This window comes from Rattus norvegicus, chromosome 6, assembly GCF_036323735.1.
Source record: "Rattus norvegicus strain BN/NHsdMcwi chromosome 6, GRCr8, whole genome shotgun sequence".
In the NCBI taxonomy this organism is placed as follows: domain Eukaryota; kingdom Metazoa; phylum Chordata; class Mammalia; order Rodentia; family Muridae; genus Rattus; species Rattus norvegicus.
In genome coordinates, this window is record NC_086024.1 from 29834339 (window position 1) to 29860333 (window position 25995).

At 49.3% G+C, this 25995-nt stretch overlaps 1 protein-coding gene across 7 annotated transcripts in view; it reads right to left on the reverse strand.

The window, feature by feature from the left end:
* Plb1 (phospholipase B1) overlaps positions 1-25995 on the reverse strand; it is a 138481-nt gene that overhangs the window by 27212 nt on the left and 85274 nt on the right. For 5 of the 7 annotated variants that reach the window (XM_063261536.1, XM_039111764.2, XM_039111760.1 and 2 more), the window contains 19 exons: positions 25197-25278; positions 24748-24852; positions 24554-24649; positions 24334-24405; positions 23320-23358; positions 22839-22899; positions 20805-20863; positions 19606-19679; positions 15426-15469; positions 14738-14846; positions 13121-13172; positions 12682-12762; positions 12099-12164; positions 11163-11263; positions 9401-9482; positions 8457-8561; positions 6960-7055; positions 5936-6007; positions 1394-1459 (listed from right to left, as the gene is read on the reverse strand). In XM_063261536.1, the coding sequence (XP_063117606.1) occupies positions 1394-1459; positions 5936-6007; positions 6960-7055; positions 8457-8561; positions 9401-9482; positions 11163-11263; positions 12099-12164; positions 12682-12762; positions 13121-13172; positions 14738-14846; positions 15426-15469; positions 19606-19679; positions 20805-20863; positions 22839-22899; positions 23320-23358; positions 24334-24405; positions 24554-24649; positions 24748-24852; positions 25197-25278 (1462 nt within the window). Of the gene's footprint in view, positions 1-1393; positions 1460-4169; positions 4246-5935; positions 6008-6959; positions 7056-8456; positions 8562-9400; positions 9483-11162; positions 11264-12098; positions 12165-12681; positions 12763-13120; positions 13173-14737; positions 14847-15425; positions 15470-18726; positions 19252-19605; positions 19680-20804; positions 20864-22838; positions 22900-23319; positions 23359-24333; positions 24406-24553; positions 24650-24747; positions 24853-25196; positions 25279-25995 lie in introns of those variants that run through there. The other 2 variants (XM_039111765.2, XM_039111766.1) reach the window with 2 other exon arrangements.

Consider the following 25995-nt stretch of genomic DNA (forward strand, 5'->3'; position numbering starts at 1 on the left):
AGAGATCAGATTTAAAAAACCAAAGGCTTCAAAGGCTAGGTGTGGCGGAACACACTTGCACTCCAGCACTTGGGCAGTGGAGGCAAGAGAACCAGGGGTTCAAGGTTGTCCTTGACTACGTAACAACTTTAGGTCTGCTGGGACCATGTGCGACCCTATCTCAAAGAGCAGTTTCCCCCTGTCGCTGAAGTCTGAAATAGTCTCCATGCTGCAGCTAGGGAAGCCTGTTAAAGACGTGTACCAACTCCTCCCATGGCTTCTCTTCACTCTGCCAGGACCCTAACCTCCATTCCCAGGCGCTCAGCTCTGTGTGGGCTGGGTCTGAGCACCACCCCCAATGTCACCTGTGTGCCTTGCCCCAGCCTCTGTACTCTCTTTGGCCCTCCACACAGCTGCCGTCTTTCTGACCTGCATGTTCAAATCCCCACTTCTCAGATAGGCTCAGAAACTATGGTGCCTCAGAATCGGCCACCCTTCTCTTGGCTCTGAGCAACAGCTCTTTGGTTCTCTGTCCTGTTCTCTCCACCCTCTGGGCATCGGCTGTCCCTATCCTAAAGGATCATTTTAGTTATGTCCTAGATGCCTGGACTCGGCAGATGGGACTCTGTAAAAGCTAAGTCCCATCTGTGTGGTCTACTCTAAGTCCCTGAAATAATGTATGACACACATTAGCTGTTTACTAAACAGCTGTAAACTCTATTGGGCCCTAACTATCAAAGTCAGGACCATGCCACATGTTTCTCTGAATCCCCAATCAGCTTTCAGCAATCTCTGTCCTGGTGGACCAGGCCTAGGCCCTTCAAGGTGTGGTGTGGTCCAGGATCTGGCAAGCCATCTTTAGAGTGCCAATCCTTAAAGCCACAGGGCTCTGAAAGCTCAGAGTGGGATTGATTGATTGATTGACTGATTGATTCATATCCAGTAATTGGCTGGATCCAAGTCAACTTCCTGTCAGACCCCACCCCTAGCACAGAGATTCCTTCCCACTGAGTTTAGGGTTCACTTCAGGAAGTTAGTGGCACTTCATGCCCCCTGCCCCACCCTCAACACTAATACCCACCTCTCCTTATCCCGCTATCTCAACTCTGTAAGGCTAAGCTGTTTAATTAAAAACAACGTCTCTGAGGACATCAAAGGTCAGTGCACATGGATCCCAGCACTTCCTCTGCTTGGCCACTGACGTCAGGTAGGCAACTTGAGAACATGTCAGGACTATCCTGGGGCCTTAGTTCCGGATCACTTTTTTTTTTTTTTTTTTTTTACATTCCAATTCCCAGTATGTAAGACGGGTATATTTGTGCTTTAACTAACAGTGAAATCTGCACCACGCCCCAAGTCCCTGGCAGGTAGGACTGAGTGTGTCTGAGAGACACAGACATGAGTCAGAGGTTACCTCAATGGCTGGCTTGATAGGGTACGTGTAGTTACTGTTCCGGAAGGTTCTCAGGAAGGGCTTGTCCTAGGAGAAAAGAGAAATCGCACAGAGGTTATCTAACATGAGGGCTGCCGATGAGCTCAGCACCCTGCTGCCTTCTAGGTCTCCTTAACAGGGCTCTGCATTGAAGTGGAAAGAGCTGCATAGACAGAATTTCAGTCCTTCCCGGAAGGGTTTCTGTGAGTGCTTGTTAACCAAGGAGGCACAAATAGAAGCCTTAGGGAGAGTTCTCCACATCCTGCGGTCTGGGCTCCATGAGCTCACATAGACTTTAGCAATCACTCATCTTCAAAGTCCTCTGGCTCACATATTTTCTTCACATTTTTTTTTTCTGGCAAAAGTGTCACAATCCAGCACCTTTTCTTCCTGAAGAAAGGGTTATGATAATCGATGTATTTTATTATCTGTCATTTTTCTCTCTTCTCTGTGCTGTTACCCCTTTCAAGTTGACTTCCTGTTTTCAGTCATTTCTTTTCCTCCCTGACAAACCTGCTCTCCGGGCCTCTGCTCCACACCTATCTGCTGTAAATCAGTGCTGAGACATGCCCTGTCAACATTCCCAGTCCACCCAGTTGCAGGTGATGGGTTAACCAAAGACGGGAGGAGGAAGCTGCAAAGGAGAACCGGGGGGGGGGGGGGGAAATAAACCAAAGAAGGAGGAAATCCAACATCGAGTTGGAGCAAGGTCAACTTAAGTAAGATCTGGACTAGCAAATACTGAGGTAGACCCAGAGCAGGGGCGACTGGGGGAACATGCTTGTGGAGTAGAAAGACCAAGGCTGTAATAAAGGGAAACCAAACAGGAAGAGGTAGGAGGACGTGAGATGGGGAAGCAAGATTGTTGGGAAAGATGTCTTTAAGAGATCAGTTTCAGGTGTTGTTAGTTAAATCTCCTCGGTAAACTCAGCTGTAAGAGGCTTTATTTTGGCTCAAGGAGGGGTAAGAGGCGAGGAGGAGGAGGAAGAGGAGGAGGAGGAGGAAGAGGAGGAGGAGGAAGAGGAGGAGGAGGAGGAAGAGGAGGAGGAGGAGGAGGAGGAGGAGGAGGAGGAGGAGGAGGAGAGGGTTAAAATGACCGGGCCTGTCTCCCCTTTTCTTCTGAGTGGCAGCATTCTCATCTGAAACAGAGGCCAGCCATACTCAGGTGATGTCACCGGTGCAAGACAGAGAAGCTTGTAGTGGCACACAGCATAGTTAATTAGGCTGTCTCTGATCAGTGTCATCAGCATCCTCTTGGGAGGGCAACCTGGGTGCCTTGCACAAAAGACAGACTTATACCCCTGTCCAGTTCCTGTGCCCGGAGCAGTTCTGAGCGGAGGGTAGCAGATTTGTCCCCTAGGCACAAGGGAGAAAGAAGGACATGAGATACTTCTAAGCAATGAAGAGCTGAAGGCCTAGGAGTGCATAATTTGCAGAGGGACTGCAAGACTTGGGGACGTACATCCCTCGGGACAGGACTGGGCGTGGGTACTAATTATGATTCTCCCTCTACAAAGAAGCCCTGGCTGGAACTGGGACTAGTGTGGCCAGGACAAGAGAGAGCAGAAGCCACAAACAATTTTCACCTTTCTGGAAGAGTTAGGAGTCACATAAGTATTTATCTGACCATAAGATCCATTAGTTAAGGGTGAGGAGAGGGTGCTGAAGGGGTCAGAGGACAAAGAAACCTTGGAATTCTGCCTCTGTCGGCTCCTGGTTGCTTGGTGCACGTGAGTCAGACTGGTTTAAAGGCCTGGGGTGGAGCTGACTTCATGAGAGATTCCTGGCGGCAAGCCTGAGCAGGTAGAAGGGACGCTGCCTGGTTTCTGTGGGCTGCCATGGAGGCAGAGTCCAGGGTGAGAGCCAGCAGTTGAGTCAGCGGCTGGTGAGCCAGGCTGCTGCACGGTTAGATGGGAAGTTCTCCAGAGAAGGAAGGGGTCTTTCCTCCTGGGCACTGGGCTCTGTAGACCACCACCTCCTCCCCTTTTGGTAGGAGCAGTAATCTTATACCATATGTAGTTTCCAAGAGGAAATGTGTTTTAAGGGGTAGGAAATTTAAGGTTGGTGTCTGGGTGGGGAAAAAATGGTGGTGGAGTGAGAGACAGAGGAAGTGAAGTTCAAGGTGGGGTGGGAGGTGTTGGGGGTGGGATGGAGCGACTCTAGAAATAGATCAACTTCAGTGAGAGGGATGCACACATGGGGAGAGAAGGCAATAAGACTGAGACAGCAAAGTCTGAGAGGAGCTGCGTTTTCAGGGTTAGACATAGGAATGCCCCTGGGAGGTGGGAAGAGAGGCGATCAGGAAAAAAAAAAAAAAAGAAGGTGCTTTAGGCTTCCCAAGTCCAGGGAGGAACAGATTCTAAGGAAGAAGTTAACTGTGACAGAGGACAAGACGAAGAAAAGCTGAAAGAGGAGGACAGAGCTCATTTTCCAGATGGCTCTGGAGAGAAACGAGGGGCCAGACTGTAAATGCAGAGAGGGAGAACTGTCCACAGAGCCAGTCAAGACTCAGCTCTAGGTAGTTCACCCAACCTGCAAATACATCGCCAAAGCAAACCCAGGGTCATCGCGAAGTCCCCCTACTTGGCACAGCAGAATGAGCTTAACAGTGAGGCTGGGGACCAGGGAGGGGAAGCGTACTAGAAGTCCTCACTTCCAGCTTGCTGCCCGCCCCACCCCCACCCCATCCTGCTTGTTGCTTCTATGTTTAGACACAGCCTGGATAGAAATATGCAGTGCCTGGCCCCCGCCAGCTCACACGGAGATACGGTGGACTTTTGTACGGCTCGGATGGCAGATGGCACCTGAGGCACTGTGCAGTGAAGCCGGTCTGGTCAACAGACCCTTTTGGAATGGGCTCCACGGTTGCTTAGCAACAGCTTCTTCTGGGCTGGGCTTTTTACAGGCTCTACGAGGCTGGATCTCTCTCCTCACCTAGGTCAGAATGTCCAGACTGGAGGAGGCAAGCTTGAGATTCTAGGTAGAGCATCTCCCCCCTTGTGGGGCTCCTTGCCTGAACTGGGACAGAGAGGGGCCTAATCTGCTTTGGGGCTCACAATGAAGGGACTCTCCCTGACCCAGGGCTGGGTTACCAATTTGACAAACAATATATTTGTTGGGAGGGAGAGCTCGTGATGGCTGAGGGTTGACACACTGGAGGGGACTCTCATGGTGGATAACTCAGTGTGGCTATAGTGATTCAAGTGCTGGGGTACACAATTATGGGCTGGGAGACAACTCAGTTGGTAAAGCGTTTGCCACACAAGTATGAGGACCTGAATTTGGGTCCCACAGAGCCACAGGGCAGCTGTGAAAGTGTGAGCCTGGAATCCTAGAGTTGAGGAGGTGGAAACGGGAGGATTCATGAAGTTTTCTAGTCAGCCAGTCCAGGCAAATTAGGAGAGCCTGCCTTGAAAACTAAAGTAAGGACCAAATTGAAAACATCCAACATCTACCTCTGGCCTCCCTGTGTGCATGTACGCACACCCATACAAACAGGGGTGCACATGTATGGAAAATGAAATTATTATGGTACGATGGTTGCTTTGAAGTCCTCAAATGCTTCTCACTGCCTAAGTTCTCCAGGCCCCTCCCACAACACCGCTGGGTAGCCTCAGCAAGTGGACATGTTCGCACATGGCACAGAGGGGCTTCATTCACCCAAGCTCCTTTACCCAGCATCTGATCGACTGTTGGCACTTGAGGCACCCGGGCACACTGACATCACACGACCTGACTCTGCTTGGACCACCAGATCCAGCCACTGGACTCTGCTACCGTAGCTCTTATCCCAAAGACTGAGACAGAAAGGACAGCTGACAGGGCGCATGGAACGGGATAGCAGCTGCCCTCGTCTTGGGATCCCCAGCAGATATCCCAAGGGAGCTGCAAGCCTAGGCTGAGGCTTTGCCTGGTAAGGAGGGTGGGAAAGGCTGGGGGCTGCCTGACCCAGGCTGGAAACCCAGCCTCCCAGATTAGGTCAGGCACTCTGCTTTTATGGCCACTACGGGCTCTCTAGCCTTGGCCTTATTTGGTTAAAAAGCCAAAAGACAAAACCAGAAACGGGAGCTGAAGGCGATGGGAACATGAACCCGCCCCCACTCCAGGCCTGAAGTCACGTTTAATATCTTCCTCCTTAAAAGGAAGCCTGAGTTATCCCTATGCCAGTCCAGGCTGGTCCTTTCCAGCCCTCCTTGATGGTGGCTTAGGTGCGCTCCCTTTGCGGCTTCTGTTGTGGATCCTCTTCACAGGAAAAACATTCAGTCCAGGTTCTAGGCTCTAGTCCCTCTCTTAGCCCTCCGGCCACATTCGCATCTGCTCGTCCCTTTGTCACACTCCTGGCTTCTGCCGCCAAGGCTTCTTTCTCTGTGTGGACACTTTCATCATCCATCTCAAGGAAGCCTCTCCACCCCAACACCCCTTCCCAGTCCATCTTTAGCCTAGGGGCTGAGTAAGCCCTACTGAAGGAAGGAGAGGGGAGGGGGAGAGGGAGGAGGATAGGCAAAGCAGTCTCTCTCTTATTACCTTGGTGGGGCAGGCCAAAGCTATGAGTTCTTTCGGGTCCAAAGTATCCATTTTCTTTCCCAGGGGTTCAAGCTGATCAGGGAAGAAAAGAAAAAACACACCCAGTTTGTTTCTGTTGAACACTCCCTGGCAGCCTCCTGCAGCAGGGAGGCTCAGAACTCCATTTTGGCAGTAGGGCTCAGAGCAAGTCAGCTAGCTTTTCTGGAAACTCAAAAACATTTCTGAGGGGCTGTGCAGGGGCCAAAAGGAGATCACGAGGTTTCAACTGCTAGCGTCAGTATGGTGCACAGGAAAGGTTGAGCGAGGGGTTTCTGCTGGTATGTTTTCGGGGCTGAGTATGTGGGACAGGTGAGTGTAGTAGTAGTAGTAGTAGTAGTAGTAGTAGTAGTAGTAGTAGTAGTAGTAGTAGTAGGTTATGTGGTGTGTTTATGTTTGCATGTGTGTGTGTGTGTGTGTGTCTGTCTGTCTGTCTGTCTGTCTGCATGTTTGTAACATGATGGGGGGATGTGGTATATATGTATATGTGGTATGTGTGGTGTGCACGCACAATTATGAGTGGGTGCTTGTAGTGCTCATGAGGAGGTCAGAGGACAAGGGTCTTTACTGCTCTCCACCTTCATTTTTGAGTAAGGGACTCTGACTGAACTTGGGAGTCAGTATGCTGTTCTAGCTAGACTGGCTGGCCAGCATGCTCCTTGGATCTCTTTCCTGAGGCACTGGGGTTATAGAGGAGTTCGCCCCTGCTTTTACATGAGCCCTAAATATTTGAACTCTGGTTTACCCCCTGAGCCATCCCCCCAGCCCTCAGATAAACTTTTGTGTAGACAGCATCCCTCATCACAGCTGAGAAGCCCAGAGGACAGCGGCAGTGTAACCCGGCCAGGCTGATCTGCAGTATCCACTGTGGCCACTCTGCAAGACTAGCACAGCTGTGCCAGCTGCTGATCCTCTAGGCCTGTCCCACAGTCTGCAGGGCTGGTGCTTTTCACTAGGCTACCCTACCAGGAGCAGTCCTTTATCTTACCATATTGGCCCAAAGGGCTCTCGCGAGCTGAGTGTGGAACTTCTGGCTTAGGAGGATGCAGTCTGGGGCAAAGAAGGATGTATCTGGATTCCCATTCTGAAAGAGATAAAACATACTTCCTCAAGGTTCTGGGAGGTTAGAGCCATGAACTATGTGATCCTCGAGACTAATCATGAGGTAGTCTTCCTGTGGGAACCCCTGAGGAACATGAGGGCATTCCCACAGATTAAATAGCTTTGGATGACCTCAAGCCTGCACCTGGTCTCCACATTCTCCATATTTAATTCTAATAGTGTTCTATGTTTGAGCACATCTGTAATAGTGTTCTATGTTTGAGCACATCTGTGTAATGCACTCATGCTGTAATGAAGAAGGACATTTCTCAGTTCCCCTCGCGGGGGTGGGGGTGGGGAGTGAGTTTTGGGTAGCATATTGACATCAACACAACAGGATCTAGAATCCCCAGAGACACCTCCCAGCATGTTGGTGAGGGATTTTCTAGGTTAGGTGAATCGGGGCAGGAGGACCATCATTGAATGGGTTGGGGTACTGAGCTTCCACAGTCCTGATTCTCTGCTTCCTGATACAATGTGACCAGCTTCCTCCTGCTCCTGCTACTATGGCTTCCCTGTCAGGATACACTGTATCTTCTTAAACTAAAATGTAAGCCAAAACAAGCCTGCCTTCCTTCCTTCCTTCCTTCCTTCCTTCCTTCCTTCCTTCCTTCCTTCCTTCCTTCCTTCCTTCCTTCCTTCCTTCAATTGCTCTGCCAGGGATTTTGTTACTATCATGAGAATACTAAACTAGCAAAGGGTGGGGGGGGTGGGGGCGGGGCTTCCTGCCTCAGCCTCCGCCTCCACAACTAGGTAGAGAGGATGGATGTGGGCACCCAGCAGAACTGGCCAGAGTTGGCATCAGGATAGCTGGGCACCCTAGTGCAGCTCTTTTCTCTGCAGCATCTGGACACAATGCTCTGTTCTTTCAGCTTCCCTGAAACTGGACAAGGTCTTGGGCTAGAGGCATTACCTACTCTGCCCACAGAGCTCTTCTGCGCTGAGAGGAAGTGCCAAAGAGCACGGCCAATGGGCGGGAACACAGTACCAGAACTCTCCCTTATCACCGCAGGGCCACGGCGGGGGGGGGGGGGGGGGGAGGAGACATGTGTGACCCGAAGTCACTGGTGTAAAGTTGGATACCTGCCGGTCTTCTATGCTCTATCTGATTTCGGAAGCGTATGTCACATCTCCGCACTTTTGTTCTGTGAGGCTCACCATATCCCCAAAGACAGCTGTGGCAATCTTATCTGTGCGACTCATAATGCCTGGGCTCAGATGTTAAATGTGCCTGCTAGCATAGCCACTGCAGATCTCCCTGTGGTCTTCCTGCCTTATTCTCAAGCCGTAGAGGCACATGCATTCTTCCTGCCTTCTTGTACTCTTGCAAGGATGGCCACAGCAGTTCCTCCAGAGCTCAAGATTGGGGGTGGGGGAAGCATACCTCTAGGATGGGGAGCCTGATGTTGAAGAGAAAGGGCTGCAGTACCACAGAGAAATCCTCCCGGGTGTCGTAGCGGCCTGACTCAACCAGTTGAAGCATGCTACTCTGGGAACACACACACACACACACACAAACGCAGGTTAAGGGCAGGTGGCACATGGAATCTCTGTCCCCATCCTATTGGACAGGGAAAACTGACTCAGCCTTTCCTATGATGTAAATGGATTTTTGATAGCAAATCCCATTCCAGAGAGTTTGGAAATGGTTTGTTTTTGTATATGTATTTGTTTTGTTTTGTTTTATTTTAAACCTGCCATCTCTAAAGGTCCGAGTAGAAAGTCCCACAAAGAACAAAAACCAGAGAAGATAGTCTAGAGTTCATCACCCTCCTAGCATGCAATCTCTTTTGTGGCCTGTCTGTGAGGACTGGTATGAGAGTCAGGGCCAGAGATATGGGGAGAAGGTGGCTCCCAGTGTGGTTTCACAGAGCGTCCCAGGCCTTTTGGCTATCAATGAGAGCTGTCCTGCCACCCCCTCTTGCCACACCAGTGTCGAAATCACACCAGTTTTGTCAACCTTGGATGTCACTGGGCCATTTACAACCAGGAAAACTGAGTCTCTTAGCCAGGTTGGAACAGCGAGAGCCCAGGATGGCTGATGTCTTGCTCCATTCCCTTCATGCCTCCCCTGCCTAGTGGGGGCTCTGGGCTGATGTGTGAAGAACACAGGAGGAGGAGGAGGAGGAGGAGGAGGAGGAAGAGGAGGGGGAGGGGGAGGAGGAAGAGGAGGGGGAGGAGGAAGAGGAGGAAGAGGAAGAGGAGGGGGAGGAGGAGGAGGGGAAGAGGAAGAGGAGGGGGAGGAGGAGGAGGGGAAGAGGAAGAGGAGGAGGAGGAGGAGGGGGGGAGGAGGAGGAGGGCATAAGAAGGGGCTCCCCTCTGCCTTACCTGGTAGGATTTGGTGAAGGCCTCCAACCTTGCCAGCTCATGGGAATCCTCCCCTGGGGTCAGAACACAGTTGCACAGGACACTGTATAAAGAAGGGGAGGCAAGAAGAACCATAGCTGAAGCCCCATCGGGGACTGCTTCTGGCTGGGAGGTTTAACAGGGTTCACTCAAGCCCTGGTTTGGGAGCACAAAGTGCCTGGAGGATTTGAGGCACCTGTCCTAGGTACTAGAGAAAGAGCAGAGGAGTTTGAAGTTTGAGTGAGTTCTGGTCACATGTTCTGTTGAGTAAATGAATCCAGGCAATGAGAATATGATATTTAGTTAAAAAACAAAACCTCCATGCATCCTCTAGTATTGAAACAAGATACCAGGACACTGATACTCATACCCTGAGATGCCTCTTCCCATGCTATTCCAACCCCTTTCCTTTGACTATGAGATATATATATATATATATATATATATATATATATATATATATATATATATATATATTGAAGATCTTTGGCTTATGGTGGAGATTACATTCCAATACACTCGTGGTAAGTTTAAAATACTGTAAGTTAAAATTCATTTTTCTGGACTGGGGAGATAGCTCAGTGGTTAAAGTGCTCACTGTGCAAGTGGAGGGAACCGGAGTTTGGATTCCCAGAATCCCCAGAAAGGCCAGCTGGAGAGAGCAGCCCGCCTGTGACTACAGCCCAGGGAAATGGAGACAGAGGATGCTGGAAGCAAGCTGGCTAGTGGGACTTGCCATAGCAGTCTGGATTTGACTGAGAGATAGTGCCTCACTGAATAGAGCAGAAGAACCATCAAGGATGACCCCTGGCATCAACCTCAGGCCTTCACAGGTGCACACAAGCATGTGCATGTACACATGCATACATACATGTGATCATACACTACTCCCCATGGGAAAAAGAATCATTTGCTATATCCACCAAATATTGTATCATATACCATATATATATATATACATATATATATACACACACATACACACACACATACACACACACACACACACACACACACACACACATATATATATATATATATATATATATGTGAGTTGGCTGTTTCCCTTTGTGGTTGGGGGTCTTTCTTGGGGCATTGGATCCCTGCTGCTTCCAGGGTCACTTAAGAGCATGGCACTACATATCTCCAATCCAGGGAAAGACTATATTCTGTACATGTTTATTCTTGCATGCACATTATAAAGGTCAGAATCCTAAAGTCAAGGCTATCTGTATTCCTAAAGCCTTCAGGATTGTGCACTGGGCACAGCCAATCCCATGGGACTGTCAAGTCATTGGGTGCACAAAGAAGGTGTGAAGAAAGGGGGATCACACCTGTGTACCCTCCACCCAGTTAAAGCAGAAAAACACTAACCCTTTCCATCCCCCACCCCCACCCCTTTCTCTCTTCTTCCTGACAAGGTGCCTGGCTAGGGTGGTCTGTCTCTTGCTCTCTGTGGCAGTTTAAATACACACAAATTGCCATTTTCAGTTTGGGCTACTCAGTCTCTCCAACAGAAGCCCCAGTGGCTCTTGCCACTACTCTCAGAAGTCCCTGCCTGGCATTTAGGATATTGTAAGGGATCAGACCGAGGCTCCTGACCTCCCAGGAGAGAACGAACAGTCCTTGTCTATAGGCACAGGCAGACTACGTGGCTGAAACGCCCCAGAGAGGCACTGCTGAATTCCAAGGCCAGACTAGGGCTTGGGATATCTCTCAGACAGGGCAAATGGTGCCTGCCTACCTGGTCTGATTCACAGGGCACTTGTCTGGGTTCTTCAGGAACACTTGCCGAATGATACTGGGGTTCATGAAGTCCACAAGGTTGACCAGGGCTCTGGGTACCTAAAGAGAAGGCTGCAGGTAGGACAAGCTCTCCCAGGGTTTGGATAGAGGCTCCCTTTAGACTTCCAGCTCAGCTCATCCCTGAAGTTCAAGAGACAGGTCCGCTCGAATGGGAATACTTCATGGGTGTCACTCAGCCCATGAGTGACATGATTACAGCAGTGGGGGGGGGTGCCCCACACAGCTTCAGCAGAGATGGTACCTCAGGAATGACAATACATGCTAAGAGCATGGCTCTGTTCAGCAGTCATTTAGTGAGCCAAACTATGGCATGATAGACAACTTATTTTTTTTTTTTCAGAGCTGGGGACCGAACCCAGGGCCTTGTGCTTCCTAGGCAAGCGCTCTACCACTGAGCTAAATCCCCAGCCCCGATAGACAACTTATTTGCCAGGTCATTGGCTCCTGACCAAGTTCTCCCGGCTTGATGTGGGTCAACTTCTTCTGAGGAGACACGGGGACTAAGATACCCAGCAGGGCATCTGTGATTAGAATGCTATTTCCAGCAGTGGGGTAGAAGTGAGGCTAGGTATAGAAGCTCATTCAAGATATACTCTGTGGCTCAAAATGCAATGCCAAACCTGGGTACTGGCTATCTTCTAACACCAACAGTTGTCCAGGACAGAAACGGAAGTGCATAGTACCCTTCTCTCTTCATACCATAGATCTCTGGGGACACATTTCAAATGGAATGCAGCTGACTTGGGAATAAGACTGCAGCCTCTGGACAGGGGTAGAGCCCCATGCCCTTGGCGGGCTCACCCCTTCCCCTCCACTCCCACCTGCACCTCCACTATACTGGAGCTGTGACCAAGTTCTAGAAGCCCTCACTCACCTCCTTATGCAGGATGTCCAAGGCATTGCGGAGATGGTCAGAAAAATTGGCTGCAGAGTAACGATTCTGGAAAGAGAAATGGGAGGAAATGAAGGAGTCGTTGGTTCCAGTGAGAAGGCAGAAGGGCCACGTGTGGGTTTCACTTCTGGGTCCAGCCCCAAGGACTTGTTTCCCTCCCACCACCGCCTGTGAGTCTATCAGCATGCTAGCTAGAATCTGAGCTCAGTGCCGGACCACTCACTGTTGTCATAGATGGGCCAGCTACAAGACTGGAATCATTAACCAGAGTGGAAGATGGAGACACTCTCCCAAATGCTTGGGGTCTACAGTTTCTTCTCATTCAAGAGTTGTAAGAAGGAGAAGCAGCACCATATATGTCTACCTTCACTGCTTGGGATATGCATGTGGTGCCAGACACCATAAGGAGTGTGGATGCATGAATGTGTGCCTGAGTTAGGTGTACAAGTATTCAATGTGGGTAGAGATGAGTGTCCCCTCGGGAAAGCTGAAGGGATCTTTCTCAGAGAAGATCTCCAAGCTGAATAGTCCAAGTCAGGGTCAGGCCCAGACCCTGTCTCATTACCGAATCCTTGCAGAAGTCACACAAGTCGCTGGCCCCAATCATCACAGTGATGACCTTCCAGTCTTGGTGAAAGTTCACTCTCTGGATGAGGAGGGAGGAAAAGGCTCATTGTTTCAGATACACCACCACAGCTCTAGGAAATCCAGCCAGCCCTTTGTGACTTCCTCATCCACCTGAAATAATATGGTGAGAACCTCGAAGCTGATGGCATTTTAGAGACTTATTTATAGACCCAGATCTTGGCGACTGAAGGGACTTTCAAGGTCATCGTGACTGGCAGCCACTTTCTCCCTGTCAACGTAATGTCCTCTAGATGGCCTCAGGCAGGGTCTTCCCTATCTCTGCTTGAATGCCTCTAGCTATAGGGTGCTCAGTGCTTTACGTAGCAGACCATTACATTTGGGAAAACCTTAGTGGGCTAGACATCAAAAGCACTCACGGTGTCATTCTTCATCTTCTGAATCAGAGTCTGGACTTGACTTGCAAGGTTCCTGAGGAAAGAAAGTCAGTTGTTCCCTCGAGAGAGTGTGCACATTTGTCCTCTAACTCTACAGGGTCTGGACACTACAGGTTTCCATGACACCTACAGGACCCCGAGTTCCACAGGCCACAGGGGCTACTATTGGAGGGACCGAGTAGACCAAACTGAAAAGGGCTATGCAGAGGGGTCTTTATGTGTGGCTAAACCACAATGGAGAGCAAGAGACAGACCACCCAACCCAGCCACCTTGTGAGGAAGAGGAGAATTGCCAGGAATGGAAAGGCTGAGACACATGCTTAGAAATACATCTCAATACATTCTAAATTAATATTGAGAAATGGCCTTGTGAACAGCAAGCTGGGAGGTTGTCCTAAAGTCGTCAAAGCCACTCTCTGGTCTCATTTGTGCTCATGACATTCTTAGGGTCCCACACTAAGAATCCATTTGCCTTTCTTGTTCAATTCTTAAGCAGGTTTCCAGTACATAACCCAGGCTGGTTCACACCCTTCACTGTGTGGCTCACTTGTCTTGAATAGCTGGGACAGAGCATGCAATTGGATGTTTGAATGTTTAGAAGGTTTCCTTTGCATCCTAGCTGCCTGGAGGCTGACGGTTTGATGCTCAGGTACGGTAACCTCGAGAACATTCATGTTGGCCATGTTGGCACAATCCCTTCTCGTTTGTCACGATGGTTGTAATTCCTCACGTGTGCCTGTATGCACATGATACCCACCTATGTGCATACATATATGTCCTTTATCTGTCACATGTGTAACTTGTTTCGAGAGACACTTTCCGAAAAGTGGAGAGTAAATGCATGACCCACACATGCCTGGGTCTCTTACTTGTGGCTCTCAGTATAAGTCTGAGTGATGGAGCCATAGCATTGTGGTCTCCTTAGCAGGACAGTGGGACTGTATATCATAAGCTATTATAGAGACCAGCACACAGGTATTGGGGGCCTGCCTACCAACTAGAGATGTGGAGGCAAGAACTGTGTGTAGCAGGAACCCCAGGATTCTGGGACCTCTAGGAGAAGAATTAGTGCCCCCTTGAGAGACCATCCCAGGAGACTAGACAGTTTTGCCTCAGCACTAGCTGAACATCTCCAGTGTGCTTTTTGTTAGCTCTACTTCAGGGCTGAGGAGAAGATGAGATTTTCCCAGAGGCTTCCTTAAGTTGGAGCTCTTGGCTTTGATACAGTAAGCCTTCCTCTATCATACAGGGCAATTGCTACCTTGAGGCTCTGGGGACAGAGGGATTCTCTAGCACCATTATTTGAGACTAAGCTTCAAAATGTGCCAATATGCTGTCAGATCAATTCTTAGATGATACGGTGTATGAAAGCCTGACCTAGGAGTCGGGTAACAGATATGGAGACACGACTCCTCCCCATGTCCAAAGCAGCTCTATAAACTCCATGCTATAGCTTTGGTTGTGGATGGACAGGAGAGAGCACCCTTAAAATCATCCCTGCAGAGAGGCAAAGTGCTCCTTTGTAGGTCTCTGTGGGGTATCAGAGGGACTGACCACATGCCTCTCTTCCCCTTTCTATAGCTCCCCCAAATGTCATACTCAGCCTTTGCCCCAGGGACAGCCTGGTTAAGGAACGCGCTTGCAGAGTTGACGTCACCGGTTCCGACTGAGTAGCCTGTGAGATTTCCATTAAATTCCCGGAGGATGTCTGGAAGGGGAAAAGTAGAGTCTAGCACATGTGTCTGACAGAAACTCTCTAGGTTGGAATGACGCGATGACAAAACAAGGTTGGAAAAGTCTCACAGAGGCACTTTTCTTTGCCCAACTTTCAGAGAAGTGAAGGCCCTCCCCCAGCATTTCTTGGGCCAAACTGAAAAAAACTCAAGTTTTGAGGAATTTTGTCCTAGGCCAGTGGTTCTTTAACTTCCTAATGCGGTGAGACTTTAGTACAGTTCCTCACGTTGTACCGACCGCCAAGACGTAAAACTATTTTCATTGCTACTTCATAACCGTAAAATCCTAGTGTTACCAACTGTAATATAAGTTTCTGATTCGCAGGGTGACCCCTGTGAAAATGTCACTCAACCTCAAAGGGGTCTCGGCCCATAGGTTGAGAACCACCGCCCTAGGTCACCTCACAAGAAAGAAAAGGGATTGAACTCAGGTTTGCAGACTCCATGCTTGACGCACATCCCATCCCTTCATGCTGGCAGTCGAGGCCTCGTCTCCCACAGATGCACTCATTTTTCCTAGAACAGTCCCACTCAAGCCCTTGGTATCTACTTACTGGGCAAGGTGGTCACATTCTCCAGGAACTTGTCCCCACCAGCACTGTAGAAGTGAGCAAGGCAGGGAAAGAGAGAAAGTGAGTCAGTATATACACTTTACCAAAGAACAGTCCCCCACTGTCCTTAGATTTGCGGGATCCTGAGAACATTCTAGATTCACCAGTGGACTGCTCAGTCCAGGATTTGAAGCTAAAGGACTTGTCATCCTCTTTGGAGGGGAGTACTTAGCTGAGGACACTAAGTGCCCAGTATGGACTGTATTGTAGGCCTTGGCCCTCCTGTCCCAAGCTTAGGAGTTAGCTGTGGCCATCTCCACAAGACAGAGTAGAGCTGAGGTGCCAGGAGAGTCATTTCTAATTTAAAGCCAGCTTGAGCTGTGACCCTTGAGGGCACAGATAAGCTTTTCCTGCTCACTATCAGGTAGATTCCAGTGGAAGATTCAGGGGACAGAAGGAAGCTTGTTACCATCGAATGCCCCGTCTCATTTTATCTGGCCTAACTGCAAGACATACTGCCTAAGAGGAGGCCATTTCCTCACATGCTTAAAGGAGACACTCATTTCTATCTTTAAGACGAAAATCTAGATGCTCAAATACTTTGTCTTCACTGTTTGGTTTTCCCCCGTGCCCCTTTGCTCAGTCCCGGCATGCCGTTTCAGGCCAGGAGGGTTTGAGGAGGCAGCCTTACTGAGCATCTAGCCTCCCAAAGATGGCCCTAAATCCAAGTCGCTCTTCAGTGAAGGAATGTTTGGAGTGAAGGCCACTGGTCTGTACCTGGGTGATCAAGGGCTCAGTAAGACAAAGAAGTTTGGACGAGCTCTGCCTGCCATATCACTCTGTTCTGTCCTAACCCCATGGCCCATCAGATGTGTGGCCCTTGAGCCAGTGACTGGGCTTTTTATCAGTCGTCACGGATTCTTTTCTAGCTCTACGTGCAGTCATTGCTTTGGAATCCTCTCTTCTCCCAACCAAAGTCACCACATTGGAGCATTTTAGGCTTGGGAGGAAATTATAAACCCATTTACTGTCCCATCTGTTGTCTTCTGCATGTTTCTCTCAATAAACAAGATAACACACATAGACACATATATATACCATGTACCTCCCACAGTCATTTCTTAAAGGTAATTTGGTACTAAAAAAAAAAAAAAACCCAGAAGGTGGCAGAACAAGACCAACACTGTTCCTGGTGCCATTTTAGAACAGTATATCCAAAAGAATGAAAGACACCTACACAAATAAACCCAGGGAGGTTCAAAAGTATGCATGTCGCCATTTTGATCAGAGCTACGTGAACATGAGAGGAAACAGTTGCGTCAAACATCTGGTCTATGTTCAACTCTTCATCGAACGCAGTATGTGACACACGGGCTCAGGGCTAGACTCTCCTCAGTCATTGTCACCCAGAGCACAGAAAGGTACAGATGTTTAGTGATATGTGTTGGAAGAGTTAGAACAAAAACAACGAGATGCAATTTTGCCTTGGGAAAGTCAATTTTATTTTGGTCCATGAAAAAAAAGTCCCAAACAAATCAATGTATTTCTACCAAAGAAAAAGCCACACTCAGAAAGCAGTGGTTATCAACCTGTGGACTGTGACTTCTCTTAGAGGGTTGAAAGACCCTTTCACAAGGGTGGCCTGAGACCATTGGAAAACACAGATGTTTACATTATAATTTAAGAGTAGCAAAGTTACAGTTATGAAGTGACCATGTAATTGTATGGCTGGAGGACACCACAGCATGAGGGACTGTATTAAAGGGTTGTAGCATTAAGAAGGTTGAGAAGCTGTATGAAAGCTCTCTGACTGACACACTGGTAAGTTAGCTGACGACGATGAAGAGACCCCCAGGCACAGGGTCTCAGGCCAAGGGACCCTGGAGCCAGCCAGACCTCTCCAGGTCCTGGTTACAACCACCCATACCCCAAGAGCTGTGGGACCCTTTCTTTCCTGTCTGTATGAGGTCCATTCCCCCTACTGTTTCCTTGGAGGAAAAGGCCCAAGGTACTGTCTTAATTTTCCTGGAATCATTTAACTGCCTGGTATTTCCAGTTTAGTGAGCTCCAGAAAGTCGTTTTTTTTCTCCAGTCAGTCTACTTTATACTCATTTCCCAGGGGTTGTTAACAGATATTCCAAACAAAGAGAGTTCTAGAATTAAGGGAAAGTCAGGATCAAACATAAAACATAAAGAGAGGTTTCCTTTGCAGCACCTCTGAGAGCCCTTTCGATGCTGGTCTGCACATGAAGGAAATAGTAGGTAATGTTCTACCTCAAATGCAAAGGAAGCCCCCTGTTGGACAGCTAACGTCCCAACACCTGTCTGCACCTGTCCATTGCTGTCACTCAGACTCTAACCTCACACTACCTTCAACACAGGAGCACTTGGAAGAAGGGGTTTGGGACATTTAAGGTAAGTTCAGGGTTTTTATTCCGAATGGCAGTCGTCATTAGCTGGGGGTGACTGGGCTTGTAACTACAAAGTTGGGCATCTCATTCTTAGGAAAGACCAGACTGAACGTTTCCATGGCTGCGCAGGAAATCTAGCGGAAGGCTGACTTTGTGTCTGGATTGGGAGCCCCACTACCTCAGCTACCTGGAAGGCTGCAGCAATCACTTTGTGCCCCCTTGCCCCTCCGCCTCTCCCCCACCCCGGGGGGGGGGTGTTCCTCTGGAGCTGACATTTGTGTGTGGTTTCCCTCACAGGATGATGATGACAGTGGTGGTGGTGGTGGTGGTGGTGGTGGTGGTGGTGGTGGTGGTGATGGTAGTGGTGATGGTGATGATGCCACTGCCTGAGGTGGAGCAGCTGTTGCAACCCGGGCCTCTTCTGGGTTACAGTTAAGCCCTGCTTCCCCCACTCCACTCCATTCCCCCTTTTCCTCACAGTTTCAGTAACATTCGGGGAAGGGCTGAGTAAATGAGGTTCAGTTTTGTTCCAGGCAGCCCACTGGAGACCACTGACCTGGCTAAGACATGTGGAAATGTGGGGTCTCTGCTGAAAAGAAGTTACCTCACTCTGGGAGGAGAGATGGCCGTCACACTGAGGCCACATCGGAACTTCCGGGCAGGTCCTGCCTCTCTCTTACCATCAGGTCTCTCTGGGCTCTCCTTAGCTCTGGCCACCCCCACCTTCTTCCCTGTGTCTTTCTTAGGGAGTATCCTCGAAGTGAGTGCATCCAGAAAAGGGAAGTGCTGTGTGCTTGCCGGTGGCACAAACAACTGCTCATTAAAGCTCTGCCCTCTAGTGGCAGGCTTGGGTCTAGCTTCCCTGGGTAAATTCTTAATTACTCACTAATTACTTTGAAGCATACAAAACCAGAAACTTTATTAGGAAAGAAAGGAACACAACTCACACTCAATTGTTCACTGGATGTACCCCTTTCCAACCCTTCCCTTGTCTGAGGGCATGCCAGGTACCCTTTCTGGTTCCTCTTCTCCTGTGTCCAGTCCTGCACTCAGGAAGTTTCCATTTCTCAAGAGCACTAGCCAGGTGAGCACACAGCTAACATACTCCCCTCCCCCAGACACCCAACTCAGTTCCTAACTCCGTGCCAGCACACAGGAGTTGCTCAAAGTCACCCGTGGATTGCCACTTGCCTCCAGCATCTCCTCGGGAAGTGAGTATGTGTACATTATTTATACAGGCAGAGGTGTGACTGTGAAACAACATGAATACATACACGCAGACAAACACAGTAGCATCAACATATGAAAACAGACATGCAAACGGACAGGCGAGGAATCAAGGACTTGGAGCTTTTCGGGTACATTTCATGGTGGATTTTCTGACCCAGGAGTTTGGTAAGAACCTTGGTTTACTTTTTCTGCATAATTTAAAAACAGAAAGATCATTAACAGTAAGATATCTTCTTCAGTCAGTGTTCACAGTTTGCAGAAATATATAACTGCCCCTCTGAAAGTCCCTTCTAGACCTGGTCCTGGCTCTCTGGGATTTGTGCCTTTGTAGGAGCTAAGCCCAGCCAGTGCAAACTGGCAACTCTGGGAGGTAGACATGGGGTGGGGGTGGGGGTCAGAAACTCAGCGTCATCGTCCCTTTTGTAGAGAGTTCAGGGTCAACCCAGATTCCCTGAAACCCTGGCAACAAAACAAACCCACAAACCCAAAAAGGTAACAAAACAAACAAGCCCTAGGAAGAGAAGGTGAAAGGTCAACATTACCTGTAGGACAGTCCTCGATACTGTGTGGTAACATCAGCGAGATCACCTTCTTGGGAGCTGATTCCATTGCCAGCCTTTGAGGACATCAAATGTCACAGGAAAACCAATGATCAGAGAGAAAGTGGGGTCTATGGTCCCAGTGCACTTAGGGCAGCAAGAATGACATTAAGATTGGGAGCGAGGGGCCTAGTCTGTGACACCCCCCCTTTCCAGTTTTGTCTTCCCTTGCTATAGCTGCCCAGTTATAGAACTGAGGAGAAGCATGACTTTCCACAGGAGAGGGCAGGGGTCCAACTGGGATCACAGTTGTAAAGACTGGAAGTTTCTCAAGTGCTTTACAAATGGGAGAGAAATCGACAATATTGTTAACGTTAATACCACACAGGTCTTTATAGACATGGGCCAAAATGTTAAGCTGCAGCCACTGTGGTGGAGAGATTTCCAATGAAATCCCTCATTTCAATTTTTTTTCCCCTTAGAACTAACCTCCAAGAAGGCATTATAAAGGCCCCGCTGTACTGTCAGGAGGCAGAGCCCCGGGGAGGAGCATAGACCAGTGTTAAAAGTGAGGAGCAGGGGCTGGAGAAATGGCTCAGTGGTGAAGAGCACTGTCTGCTCTTCCAGAGGTCCTGAGTTCAAATCCCAGCAACCACATGGTGGCTTACAACCATCTGTAATGGGATCTGATGACCTCTTCTGGTGTATTTGAAAACAGCTATAGTGTACTCACATACATAATATAAATTAAAAAAAAAAAGAAAAGAAAAGAAAAATAAAATCTAAAAAAAAAAAAAAAAAGTGAGGAGCAGAGCCTTATCCACCACTGAAGGAGAACGCTAATTTGGAGGAACAAAGAGGGGGTCTGGGCAGATCAAAAGGGAGGGAGAATGGCATCCACACAGGCATTTTTAAGAGAATTTTGAGTCAAAATGATGTAGTTTTGCATGTGTCAAAAAATATTGTTGGGTGTTCAAAAATATTCAGTTCATTTCTGAAAATACTCTTTCCTGCACACCTACGTGACAGAGCAGTTGTAGAAACATCACATTATTGCCATTCTCTTGGATGGACAGAATTAAAGCAGGAGAGTAAGAGGTGACAGAAGATGGGAGCACAGGCTTTGAAGTTAGGAGGGCAGACTTGGAGCTGGCCCCACCATACCACAGCCCACTCCCACCCCCAGGGCTCACAAGTCTTACAGTCACAGAGTCTCCCAGAGCTGCCACAACTTGGATGTCTGCAGGTCTCAGGGTATGCACTGAAAGACAAGTGGCCATGCTTGAGTCTAGGAAGAGAGCTGAAGGAACAGTCTACTGCCTTTGCATCATGCCAGCACCAGAAACAAGACTGCATGTGTGTTTAGACCATGCAGAACCGGGGAGCCTAAACAGTCTTGGCAGAAGTTTCATACAAGAGTCTCCTATAAGAGACACAAACAATTCTTAGGCTTGTGTCAGGCTAGACGATAAACAGATGATAAAAATGTTGTAAGACACAAAGCAGGGATGGAGAGGACGATGCAGAATTCCACCTTAGTGCTGGTGGTCATGTGAGGAGAAGTCAGCTGTGGCCTAAGTGTCCAATCAGACAAGGCACTGGCTCACATGTAGGCCGCTCAGAGCTGGGTTTTAGATTTCCACACGAATCTAAGAAACAGTTATAGCAGGCCCTTCCCTAACCTCAAGTCCTTTTTTTGAAGAGCCCAGAGAATTTTCTAGACCCTTCCACAGGCAGATATTGATACAATTCCATAGAGCCATCCATTTCATGGGACTCCCTGGCCTCATTCACCTCCAGAGGACTGGGACAATCATAGGCAAGCAAGCTCCCAGGTCTTCTCTGTGCCCCTGCTTAGATCCTGAAAGCAGGAGGATGGGAAACAGCACAGAATTCCTTGGGGCCTTGGCATGACATTGCCAAAGTTGGGCAAGTAGCTTACCCAGGATAGGAAGCAAGCACTGGTCAGAACTGTGTTTAGTGGTTATCATATGAAGCCTTAGCAGATTACTTAGTGGTTTGTGAGCCTTTGTGGGGCAGTGTTGGATCCTGCTGGGTCACAGGGGCTGTGGTAGTCTGAAAGAAAATGGCCTATAGGGGAGTAGCACTATTAGGAGGTATGGCCTTATGGAGGAGGAATGTTTGAGTGTGAGTGTGTGTGTGCGTGTGTGTAGGGTGTGTGTGTGTGTAGGGTGTGTGTAGGGTGTGTGTAGGGTGTGTGTAGGGTGTGTGTAGGGTATGTGTAGGGTGTGTGTGTAGGGTGTGTGTGTGTAGGGTGTGTGTGTAGGGTGTGTGTGTAGGATGTGTGTGTAGGGTGTGTGTGTAGGGTGTGTAGGGTGTGTGTAGGGTGTGTATGTGTAGGGTGTGTGTAGGGTGTGTGTAGGGTGTGTATGTGTAGAGTGTGTGTAGGGTGTGTGTGTAGGGTGTGTGTGTAGGGTATGTGTGTAGGGTGTGTGTGTAGGGTGTGTGTGTGGGTGTGTGTGTGTAGGGTGTGTGTAGGGTGTGTGTAGGGTGTGTGTGTAGGGTGTGTGTGTAGGGTGTGTGTGTGTAGGGTATGTGTGTGTAGGGTGTGTGTGTAGGGTGTGTGTGTGTGTAGGGTATGTGTGTAGGGTGTGTGTGTGTAGGGTGTGTGTGTGTAGGGTGTGTGTAGGGTGTGTTTGTAGGGTGTGTGTGTGTAGGGTGTGTGTGTGTGTAGGGTGTGTGTGTGTAGGGTGTGTGTGTAGGGTGTGTGTGTGTAGGGTGTGTTTGTAGGGTGTGTGTGTAGGGTGTGTGTTTGTAGGGTGTGTTTGTAGGGTGTGTGTGTAGGGTGTGTGTGTGTGTGTAGGGTGTGTGTAGGGTGTGTGTAGGGTGTGTGTGTGTAGGGTGTGTGTGTAGGGTGTGTGTGTGTAGGGTATGTGTGTGTGTAGGGTGTGTGTGTGTAGGGTGTGTGTGTGTGTAGGGTGTGTGTGTGTAGGGTGTGTGTGTAGGGTGTGTGTGAGGCTTTGAGGTCTCAGAAGGTCAAGCCAGGCCCAGTATGGCATTCCCTTCTTATTACATGCTGACCCAGATATAGAACTCTCAGCTCCTTCTCTAGCACAATGTCTGCCTGCCTGGATACTGCCATGTTTCCTGCCATGATGATAATGGACTAAATCTCTGAACTGTAAGCCAGTCCCAACGAAATGTTTTCCAAAGAGATGCTGTGGTCATGGTGTCTCTTCACAGTAAAAGAAACCTTAACTAAGACAGGGGCTTACCTGAGGTTGGTGGTGAGGCAGAGGGGGCTTTCTCCTCACAAGACATCGAAGTTCCATGTCCCTAAATACAAAGAGCCAATCCTAGAATCTTAGAATTAAGTGGGTGGGAGTCGGGCAGCAGAAAAGCCAGATGGGTGTCAGGCTTACTCAGCAGAGCCCTGGGGCCTAATCCTGGGGAGGGGTTTCCAGGGACACTGAGTAACAACCAAGCTGAGATGTTATAATTCTGACCTCACTTTCATCCAAGGCAAGATTCAGGGCCGTACAAATGACCCACCCCACCCTCTGCCTTCTCCTTCAGCTGTGTAAAGGGAAGGTTAGGTTGATTTGTTCTCCCCCACAGAAGGTACGGGTGGAGAGATGGCTTTAGAAAAGGGAATGGACCCTCTGTTTTCTTTCGGGAACTCTTACCCATCTCCCCATCAGCAGAAGCTGCCCACCCCATTGCCCAGGGAACCAAAGGGGAGCCATAGATAGATACCAGGTTGCTGTTCTTGGTGGTGCTCAGAAACGGTGAGGTCTGTGGGAAGATGAACAATGGGAGGAACCACACCAGACTAGACATGTTCTTTCCTACCCTTCTCCGGGCCACAATCAGAGCTCAGACCCTTCCAGAAAGTCTGACCACCAAGTGCTCCCACCCAGGATGCTTCAGGGTCTTCTCTGCAACCTGAACCGGTCCCAGAACTCAGATGTAACCCTTAAGTAGCTACCAGGAACATGTGCTCATTCTTTCTTGCACTCGGCCTATTGGCTAAGGATGTTGGGCCTTGTTTCTTCACCCTACCCCTTCCCAACAGCACCCCTGTCACCCCGGGTGCCTGCCATTTGACACCTACTTTGCCCTATAGCAGGGCGAGTGAGTTCCATTTTGCTTAAGCAAGAAAAAGCAGATCCTCCCTGAACCCCCAATGTCTTCCCCACATGAGCCCTGCTCCAGTGGTTCATAGTGAGAATCTGAGACCATTTTGGGGACCCAGAATCTAACATTTTGTGAGTGGAATTGGGGTGGTCCTGTGTTTCTCCCTTTGGGTGAAAGAGCTGCTTTCCTAGCTTTGTCTTCTATCTTAACAACACGCCTGCCTCCACTCTCCATCCACACATGCATCGTTCGGATGCTTACTCTCTTGCTCTTCCCATGAGCCAAGGGCTGCACGGAAGCAGGTTATCCCTCTGTCTCGTTTGCCCCAGAAAACCTCCTATCCTTTTCATAAAAGCCACCACATCACTCCTGCCTGCCCCCCAAAGAGGGGTAGCCTGTCTAGACTTGTGTTGATGTCCTTGCCATTCAGAGATGAGGAAAACACTAGAGGGTTCAAGTCACTGTGGGTCCTACTACTCCTCTCTGTTTAACCAAAGTGGGGGATTTGGATTGTCAACCTGGACTATTGATGGGGTGGGCGGGAGGGCGGAGAGGAGCCGAGATGACGGCCTGGACTGAGTGGCCAGAGAAGATGCTATACTCAGAGGGTGTGGTCAGGAGAGCCCACTCTACCTGGTTTGGACACATGATAGGGACCTTGATTTCAAAATTCTGATGTCTTGTCTTGCGGCCCACAGGTTCTAGCTAGACGGGAAAAAAAAACCGAGAAGACACGGAATGAGAAATAGGCAGACCAAGTGGCCTGGTCAAGATGCTTGGGGTGGGGGGATGGGGAGGAAGGGAGATGCCAGAGCTGGACCAGGAGCGAGGATTCTCACCCTGTAGCCCTTACCATGTTCTTCCAGAGGGCGATGGCTGAGCGAGCGTGAGTCTTGACATTGAAGTGGAAACAGTCAGGGGCAAAGAAAGAGCTGTCGGGCAAGCCCTCCTAGTCACCACAGAGAGGGAGAGGCAGGTGCAGTGTCAGAGAACTCAGCTGCTCTCCCTCTGGGGCTGCCCCTCACCCTCGACGTGTCATTCCTTTACCAGGGTCCGTGGCATGACGACATTTTCAAACATGGGCTGGAGGACCACGGTGAAGTCATCCCTGGTGTCGTATCGGCCACTCTCAATCAGTTTTCCAGTTTCTTCCTGCAGGAGGAGACGGAGACAGGGGATGGGATGGTTGGGAATACACAGTGAAACCAGTCTCGAGTCTTACCACCTACTCTTAACCAACACTGGAGTGCCTTCCTAAGGGAGGAGGAGGAGGAGATAGGGGAAAATGGGGTTCAGTGAAGTGTGTTCTGTGATCTCATGCCGAACGCTTCATTCAGAGAAGCTGCTCTCTGGCCCCTGTCATGCTTGAATGTGCTTCCGTTGGCACAGTCACCACTCCCTCAGCCAAGGACGAGATGCTTAGCATCAACTGACTCTACCTGGGGCCCACAGACCTCTGAGAGTCCTGCATGGCGGCAAAACCTCTCCAGGCTTACCTGATACTGCCTGTTCCTTTCCACAAGTTGGGCAAGTTCTGCTGAGTTCTCACCAAGGTTCAAGACACAAGGACACAGGCTCCTGCCAACAAAACCAAAAGAGCCCCCAGCCCGAGGTCATTATCCTTGAATGAGCAACACAAAAGGCTCTGGCCCGAGACTCAGTGTGTTTCTTCTAAGTCGAAGGGTATTAGGGATCTGAAGCTGGATCAAAGGAGAGCATCCATGATCTGAATTTGCTCTTGGAAATAAGACCTTCCACCCGATGCCTGTAGGAGTGATTTTATGGAGCTGAGTCACGCAAAGGTTGTGTGAAGATGTGCAGAGACACACCCTTCTCCTAAACGGTAATGACAATACCATTTAGCAATCTCTAGGACACGTTACATGTTAACGGTGCCAAGCCCCATGTATTACTATGCTTAAATCTCTTAGTCACCCCAGAAGGGTCTATTGTCCCCGTGTTACAGGAGAGCAATCTGAAGATGGCACACTCCATCATCCCACTTATATTGGCAGCTGAGGAAGAGGATCATGGGTTTGAAGCCAGTCTAGACAACTGAACAAGATACTATCTCAACATAAAAAATAAAGGGGGGGGGGGTTGGGGATTTAGCTCAGCGGTAGAGCGCTTGCCTAGCAAGCGCAAGGCCCTGGGTTCGGTCCCCAGCTCCGAAAAAAAGAAAAAAAAATAAAGGGGGTTGGGGAATGCCTGTCTAGCACGTATAAAACCTTGGGTTCTGTCCCCAGTATTAAAAAATAACTGGGTGTGGTGGTCTGGGCCTGGTGGGTAGAGGCA